Source organism: Pterocles gutturalis, unplaced genomic scaffold (genome assembly GCF_000699245.1).
Source record: "Pterocles gutturalis isolate BGI_N339 unplaced genomic scaffold, ASM69924v1 scaffold15777, whole genome shotgun sequence".
Taxonomy (NCBI): domain Eukaryota; kingdom Metazoa; phylum Chordata; class Aves; order Pterocliformes; family Pteroclidae; genus Pterocles; species Pterocles gutturalis.
Window position 1 is genome coordinate 47,898 of NW_010110474.1, and position 8,654 is coordinate 56,551.

General features: G+C 37.8%; 1 protein-coding gene across 1 annotated transcript; it reads right to left on the reverse strand.

Annotated features, from left to right (window-relative positions):
* Nucleotides 1-1,918: 1,918 nt before the first annotated feature.
* On the reverse strand, nucleotides 1,919-6,327 carry LOC104461714 (neurobeachin-like). The gene is made up of 3 exons (XM_010073395.1): nucleotides 6,131-6,327; nucleotides 5,262-5,413; nucleotides 1,919-3,701 (listed from the first exon to the last, which is right to left on the reverse strand). The coding sequence occupies exons 1-3, from the start codon at nucleotides 6,200-6,202 to the stop codon at nucleotides 3,611-3,613; spliced, it is 315 nt and encodes a 104-aa protein (XP_010071697.1). The 5' UTR covers nucleotides 6,203-6,327; the 3' UTR covers nucleotides 1,919-3,610.
* Nucleotides 6,328-8,654: the final 2,327 nt, after the last annotated feature.

Genomic DNA, 8,654 nt, shown 5'->3' on the forward strand with positions numbered 1-8,654 from the left:
AATACCACCTTAAGTTTTAGTCCATTCATTTTTAGTGTTTGCAAGTAGCATACACAGCCCCAAAAGCCTAAATAAAACCAGTCCACAATTAAACCCTTGGAAAATGTGAGCATAAACTCCAGCTAGAAGCCTCCAAATGAAATATTTATATGTACTAGATGTCTTGTATCAGGAGGTGGTTCTCTTGCTGTTATCAGAAGTCAGCCCTTTGCTCCCGGTGTCTGCTTCAAACACTTTCATCCCTGGCAGCATGAGGCTTGCTTCAAACATCCTGCTTGCTTGTCAGCAGGGTTGATGCACTATATTATAACAAGCATTCACCACAACTGTTGTTACCAGGCAGCATTTTTAGCTCTACAAGCACAAACCATGAGATTCTCTATCAACATGATCATTATTTATCCAAGGCTCTTCCAGCAAATTGAGCTTAACCAGTCTGCTTGGGGTAAAATACAGCAGCCTTTCTTTCATTGTTGCTCTTGTAGAGAAAGCAGCATCCTCCTCAATAGTGGTAGGATCTGGACAAGGAATAAGCCTCATAGCTGTTGCATCATCCTCCTGGTATGGCATTACCTTATAATCCAGTTCCTAACCTAGGACTGACTGGTAGGAATGCAGCCAATAGGTGTGAATTATTTTTGTTGTAGGTATATTTTAGTTGCACAATTGTGTCCTTAACGCTGTGTTTCCCTTAGCTGAGAGATTGGTTGCATTTAACTGGTTTGGTCAAAGCTGCTGCATCTTCCACAGGCAACTCTCAGACACTCCCTGGAATCAGTAACTCTCATTTTTGTAGAGAACAAAGGCAAGTCAACCCAGCTTTACTGTATGACAGAAATGGGGCATCTGAAGCTTTGGAAAAGTCTTGTGATATAAAATGGAGATCTGTGTATACTGTCTTTTTACATTAAGAAACTCTGCAGCAGATAGGTGTATACTAATTAGTTAACAAAAATCAGCAAAAACAACAATGGAATTTAAATATTCTGGCACAATGATTTTTTTTTTCTTAAAAAATAGAAATTAAATAGAGAGGTTGTGCCAAATCAATAAAATGGTCTCACACACCACTATTAACATGCCAATCCTCTCATCAAATCCTCCATCTCTCCTCCAGACCCAAAACAATCAAGTTAGCTTATCCACTTCAAAAGCTGATAAATAGATATCTGCTAAAATGTATACTGCATTCTGATAAGGTTCTCAAATATTGGCTTTAGTTCATTTTGATAATTGTTCAAAGAACAGTCCTTCTAAATGGAAAGGCAATGGGGGATGGGGGCAAGAAATTGAAGTGTTGGCTGGGATTCTGCTTTTTAGTCAATAGGGAGTTTTCTAATTATGAGGAAGGTATTATGCTTACCATTGCTACCTTAAATGAGACACCTGACATTTAGATGACTATCTATCTCCAGGTATTTGCTATAAACTTGGTAGGTACCTCAGCATTTCTGAAGGGCAATTTATCCCACCTGTTTTGTTCTGCTATGCAGGGAGTGTAGATATCTAACCTCCAATGCCTAAAATAAGATTAAATTAGTACCATTTCATCAGATATTGAGATACCCAAAATGCCTCTCATCAGATCTTTGCTTTCTGTGAGGTCTGTTATACAAGACTATTGCCTGTTCCAAGGATCTTAAATATCCTTTAAAGGCTTTGATTTTTCACTTCTGCTGATCAAAGTATCTTCAGTAGCTTCCCTTTATGTACTGACAATCAAAAGAGGTGCAAAACACATTCTGTAACCTCTGATCTATTTCCTGAGACCTCAAGAAACACAAACACCCAGGCATGCATAATTTTTGGCATATACATAGTACATAAGAGAGGACTTTTTAAAATAGTTGTTTGTTCCCAATGATAATGTGAATGTTTTGACAAAAAGTTCACTGCAATGAAAAACCATCACTGAATTCTTTGCATATTTTATTTTTCTTTTTTGATTTCCAACTCACACACATCTGGCATATTTTACATCTTTGCAATAAAACATGGTTACAATAGCTTAAGGAATTTATATATCCAAAATATTTCACCATGATCTCAAGATGAAATGAACTTGTCTTCCAGATGTTCAATAGTCTCCCAATTCTAAGCTACAAACTCAAGATATTGCTTACAGACGGGTGATGAATAACTTAATCATTACATGGATCCCCATGATTTCAGAATCTTATAAATACAAACAACAATGAAGAAGGAAATTCAGTGCTAAACTTGCTAATACAAGGTGGATAACGAATAAGTAATCACATCAATAAATAATGATATGTTTCTGGTGCAAAGTGCCAATACAAAGAATCCATTATCTTTTTAAATAAATGACTGCAAGTGAGTGTAAATTCTGAGAAAATTACATTCCTGTTACATGCCTCATAGCCCTACCGACACAATATGTACATCTATGACAATACAGTCACCAAATATACAAAGAAGAAACATGAATTAAAGTGTATATACCCCTGGGTGTGTAATTTGATCAGTACAATGTGCAGAAAATTATTCCGATAATTATCATTACAGTATTGTAAAACACGAAGTGTCTTAGTCTGAGTGGCTTCAGGTGAGATTTTCAGAAGAACTGAAAAGAATAACCTCAGTCACCTTTACAATGAAGCTAAGGCTGTCAAATAAATCAAGCTGTTCAGACGAAAAATAAGGAAAAAAAATCACTGGGGGCTTTCTCACCCATGGTTTGTATGACAAATGCTAATAATCCAGAAGTATAGCACTTTGTCTGTATTGGGAGTCATTAAGCATTACAAAGCATTAAACTGAACTTTCCTCTTTGCTCCCTTTCTGTTCAGTCATTGAATTTAAAAGGGAGGAATTTAATTTCTATTGTATAAAGTATAAATACGGCAAATGATGGCTTTTTATCCAAATACTTCATGAGCAGAACTCCACTTAAGAGGGGTAAAGTTTAGATTCAAAAAGTGAAAAACGCATTGGTGGAAATGTCAAAATTACTGTTTGCACCCAAATTCAAACCTTTAACACAAGCTGTACCCTTAGGCAGATCTCCAGTTTGATTTGTGTGAACGCATCTATTCCTTCGAGACATCAGGTTTAAAGTACATGCAAGTTGTAACTCCACAATAAAATTAAGAAACAGTTTTGTTCTTTATACAAGGTTTTACTTTTACAAAAGTATCCCTTTAAAGTTAAGATGTGCATCTGATGTACAAAGTATCAAACGTATATTTTTTTTCTCAGCTTGAAAAGAGGCTGGAGATGGGATGCATGTTAGGTTCAAAGCCTAAACATTGAAACAACTGGACACAAGGTTCCCCAGAATTTTCAAAAGTCTCTTGTGGCGCATCCTACTACCTTTTCTCAATAAACAAAGATATATGAAATAATTACCAAAACATCTCCTAATTCATATAATTTACATGATACAAGCTTGCTTTTCAGCAGCTGGTGTTCAGTTGTGAAAAAACACACAAAGTAAAATGGTTGCTGACTACAATGTACAGCTATTGCTGGGTGTAATGGAATGTACAACGGAGGTCAATGCAGACATGGTTTTCCATCAGAGACTACACCTTTCATTGCAGCACTTGTGCTCTCAGTTTTACCTGGGCTTTCAGTTCTTCGTTCCACTTCAGTATCTGTTCTGATGTTCATAATGCCACCGGTTAAAATCTATATTAAAGGCTACGATACTGCCAGAAGCCATGCCAGTAATCAGAGTTCTGAAAAAGATAGAAAAGATCATCCTGTTAATCCTCTTTTATCTTCTCAAATTATGGTTTACCATAAACAGTAAAAAAGCTAAAAGAACCAGGCACTTTATGCAACACTCTATGAAAATTATGCTCATGGGTAGGATTCAGTACATGATGGAGACACTACATTTAGATGTCTACATATGAGCCAAATTCCCATGTTCCCATTATGGTCAAGGGAGATCTAGAACTCCAGTCAGATGCCTTCACATTGGTAAAAGCCCCATGCCGTTTGAGCTGCTCTTGTGTATCCTGCTTTGCCTCCAGCAGCCTCTCCAGCAGGATGTGGGTCTTCACTACAACCTCTATCATATGTGTGACCCCATGTACGTACCTCAGATCTTCCAGGTATCTCAAACAGTACTAGCTGGCTATGGATACCCTAATCAGTCCTCTCGGTGCAGCCTGTGACCAACTCTCTACAGGTCACTGGGCATGTACTTTAGGGTGAGCTTAACTGTCCTCTTACTAGAGCCTGTAGCAAGTAAATCTCTACAGTTATTACAAGATCTTATTCCCATAGCTCACATGCAGATACCTATGCCAAAACACTTTCATTCAAGTGTTCGAGGAATCAACACATCTGCTTAATTTTAGGCACTTCATGCCATTGGACACATCTGGGACACAGGATCTGTGGAGAGCTCTGCCATTGGGGCTGTAGCTGGGGTCAGCTCGATTTCCTAGGGCCTCCCAGACAGAATGAGATTTCTCTGCGAAGACAACTGAACTGATCCCTTAATCATAAGCTGATCGCACCTTACTACTCCTAAAAATGTTGAAATATTGTTGAAATATTGAAATGTAGCCCCATTACTCTGGTGGCAATAGTTAAGGTGATTTTCCAGTTATCACATACTCTCTAATTCTGTTAGATGAGTTGTAAAATTGGACTAGATATCCATCACCACTTCTATCAAACCATACAACAGCCATTGTCTGTTTAATTATGTGAGTAAAGCTAAGTATCTACACTCTGCATTTTAGTGCCACAGCAGTGACTGCAAATATCTAGGCTTGTCCGCTGCATGTCCATTGCTCAAGAAGGTCAAAGAAAAGGACCACACTAATTCCTGGTGGATAGATCCACTGATAATACTACACATGATAGTCTAGATGCAACCCCAAGAAGTTCTCAAGCTCTGCATAGCTGAAAATCAGAAATGTACCACAAACTTTAGTAATTTTTTTTAAGGCATTGGTTAACAGGCACTAGTGCAGTCCAATCCAGTCCATAGTCCAATCTATGTTCTTAAGTTAATGTAATTTTACTCATATTTTGCTAGCTGAGTCTCTGGCTTATTGACATCAGTAAGATCTCATCTCGGTGTTAAGTGTTTGCATTACGAGACTTAAAAATTAGAAAATATGCTGAATCAGATAAATCAACAAGATAACAACTGGAGTATATGGTTTTGTACATATATCCTGTTAACGAGTGCATACCATAAATTCACACCTTAAAGTTCATGGAGATGTGTATTTTGTGCAATTTTATTTACACACAAATATTCACGACAAAATCACCTCTGATCGTGAGACAGATCCATAGCTCTTATGCCAGCATCACAGCCAGGGTAAATATAGAGCTGCTTGAAGTCACAGGCCTGCCATACTTCCACTACACCATTGTCTCCCCCTGTCACCAGGTTCTGCCCATCACTGCTCAGGAGGATGGCCTTCAGGAGGAAAACACAAAAACCAAGCACACAGCTTTTATGGAAACCAGTCATTACTACAAAAGATGTAATCAACTTACAAGCATTTCTTTTGCTCTGCCCACTTAAATTTGGAGAAAAAGGCTCCCACTCCTCTTTCTCCCCAATCAAAAAATAAAACAACAACTTATGGATCTCCAAATTTTAAATAAAACAATTGTGTGGTTCTAAGCATGATATATAACCAAAAAGCTCTTTAACTGAATCTGCCAAGATGAGTTCAGGACATAACATTTCAATGTTTGTCCTACAGTACTTGGTGCCATCACTAACACTTAAAGCAGAGCAGCGATCTGCATTCCTAATGCTGCTTCAAGTGCTAGTGACAGAGCAGAGCCCTGAAGGCACAAATTCATGTCTTAGCTAATAAATGAAGAATGGACTCTTTTCAGAATATTTTCTTTTAAAGACGTATTTCCCACTGAAATTTAATTCCAAATAAAAATTCCAAGAATCGTGTAGGTTCATAAACAATTTGGTCTTATTTATTCTGGAAAAGCTCAAGTACATTTTTGCATTTGGAGACGGAGATGAGAGGATTTGTGTTTGAATATGACTTAACCAGGAGGTGGCAATTTTACACATGTGATTTCCTTTAAACCACACAGCAAATAAATTCAATTTATTTTAATAAATAAAGGCAAGACACAACAAACATTTGTTTACATTTGTATTTACCCTGGTTGAATCATTGATCTCCATCTGAGCTAAGAGTTTGCCATTAATGCTGAAATTGAAAACCTCGTTCATAGTAGATGATGCAGTGACCTTCACTAGATACTGAAATTAAGCGAGGATACAAGCAGTTTTCTGTTCCTTCCAGGGCTCTCAGCAAATCTCCAGTAATTGTGTGTACCAGACAAGGACCTTCTGTATATGAAAACATAATATATCATACATTTGCTGCTTATACAAACTATATATGCTGTGCACAAAGGCAATGCATAATACACATTTATATCACATTAGTCCTGCATAGATATAAGATGCACTATTTGCTTAAAGAATTTAAAATATGCAACAGAAAAGGAAATGCAAGAGCTAGTATATTAAGAAAATATATATATAATATGCCTAAAAATGGTAGTTTATTATTTACTTAAACTGGTAGGAGCTTTAATTGATCTATCTTCTAAAATATTTTCTCCTCTTTCCAAGAATTCAGAAGCCTCAGTCTTACTGCCTTCCTCCAACAACATGAACTCTCTTTAGCCTGCCCTCTCACATTAAACAGACGGGGTCCTATCAGGGACTAGTAGGAGCAACTCCCAGAGGGCATTTAATCATATCACTGCATATTTCTCCTACAGACAATGGCAGTTCCTGTAAGTCCTCTCCCCCAAAGAATGTTATACGCATAGATTTCAGTCCTGAATTGTTTTAACAATGGGCGTCATCTGACAGCCAACAGAGCTGCTATGATGTCTGGACTATGAGAGCTGTTTGGAGATCACACTATAACTCCATTTACTCCAGGAAGAGTTTAATATGAGATTTTAATGTCTGGTTATTACCGCTGTTGAAACAAACAAACAAAAAAAAACCAGCTAGAAAACCTACAACGAACATTTTAAGATGCAAAACCAGGCTGTTTCCATTTCAAGATTTATGAGAAAAGCTCTTTTGAAAGTGAGATCTGTATTCCTACTAAGAAAAAGAATCTCTTCTGTGATAAACGTAATGAGTCATGGTAAATAATAAATATTTTCTTTTATGATCCACAGGATGCTCCTGGATGCACAGTAATCTCTTCCTTATACAACTGGCTCATGATCCTGAAAGTAAATTCATACTGGCAGACTCAGCCACCTCACGTTAAGCCCTTCTAACTTCTTTGAAATTCACACAGCAGCTGGGTTTGCCCATGTAGAATGAATCATAGCATCAGTGCATTTGTGTGCAAGCTCTCTGGTACAGGTTTTGTCTGTGTTTGCATAAAGCCTTAGGCAGAGAGTCCCCACGCCTGACTGGGCCCATGGAATATGACTGCAATGGAATTGATTTTTTTTCTCAAATAGCTGAGTTTCAGCTTTGGACATACTGAAGTGCCAGAATGTTGTAAGAAGTGATGCCTCCACCTTTAGAATAATTACCATGTTGGATCTTTCAAAAGGAAAGTGTAATACTTCCATATTTAAGTGGACTGACAAACTGCCAGCAGCAGGTTCTCTGGCATGCTACGTGTTGTCGCAGTGCCACAGCCAGCTCCGGAGCCATGGGGGAGCACAGGCAGCGCTCAGGCAGGGCAGCAGAACAACACAGCACTGCCATGAAATGCAATCTAAGAGTCTAGAAAGGGACTGAAAAGGACAGAAACTGAAGAAGAAGTTTTAAAACAGGCATCTCCTGGAAAATGGCAATTATGATTTTTCTCTCTGCATTGATATATGGACTAGGGTTTGAAGAAAAAGAACATGAAAAGAGTAACTCAGGTGACAGACTGACCCTCCATTTCTCACCGTCAATTACAAACATATTCTGGATTTGTTGTAAAAGTCTTTGGTCCTCCAGTAGCCTTTATCTCTAAAAACATATAAGTTACCAAAGCATCATATACTTAATGAAGCAGAAGATAACTGAGCACAGATTCCAGATATTTTGTTAAGAGGAAATTTGCAAAAAGATATTTGGAAAGGGTACACTATTATGGCAGTAAATGTGTATAAAACTGCCTTAAAAGACGAGAAATAGCAGTGCTGCAAGAAAAAAACCTTAGGTTCAGCATCACTGTACATTTTTTTCATAAATGTTGTGACTTCACCTACGACGGTTATGTAGTATGTCATTACTAGAGTTAATGACCCATTAAGATTTCCTGTTAAAAATGCCTTTACTCAAAAGTTTCAACACTCAGCTTTGAAAATAAATGTTGAGCCCTGAGGCAGTAGAAAAGACAATAACCTGGGAGCTTATCTGTGAGCAAAAGTGGGCAGAACGAGCCTCATGTCCTTGTTATCCTCAGAATAAGCAAAGTTTTTTAAAAGGAGTAGAAGGATATCCATGAGGATGAATCGCTATAGACAAAGAAAGCAAGTGGCTGGATGTGGATGTAGAAGTGGAGTGTAAATGAGATAGGAAGGGATATAAGGAGGAAGAAACTTAGGGAAACACAAGTGTAATGTAAAGAAAGGAAATAAGAAGGGAGAAGAGATAATGTAGCATAAAGGAAAGTAACAGAGGGACCTTGACAGGCTTGAGAGGT

What these genes read in the sequence shown, in the direction of transcription:
- LOC104461714 (XM_010073395.1), bottom strand. Translation starts at nt 6,202, where the DNA reads ATGAACGAGGTTTTCAATTTCAGCATTAATGGCAAACTCTTAGCTCAG. An exon ending in AGATCAATGATTCAACCAGG is followed by an intron (nt 5,414 to 6,130) that starts GTAAATACAAAT and finishes TTCCTCCTGAAG; the next exon opens with GCCATCCTCCTGAGCAGTGA. An exon ending in GATCTGTCTCACGATCAGAG is followed by an intron (nt 3,702 to 5,261) that starts GTGATTTTGTCG and finishes TATCTTTTTCAG; the next exon opens with AACTCTGATTACTGGCATGG.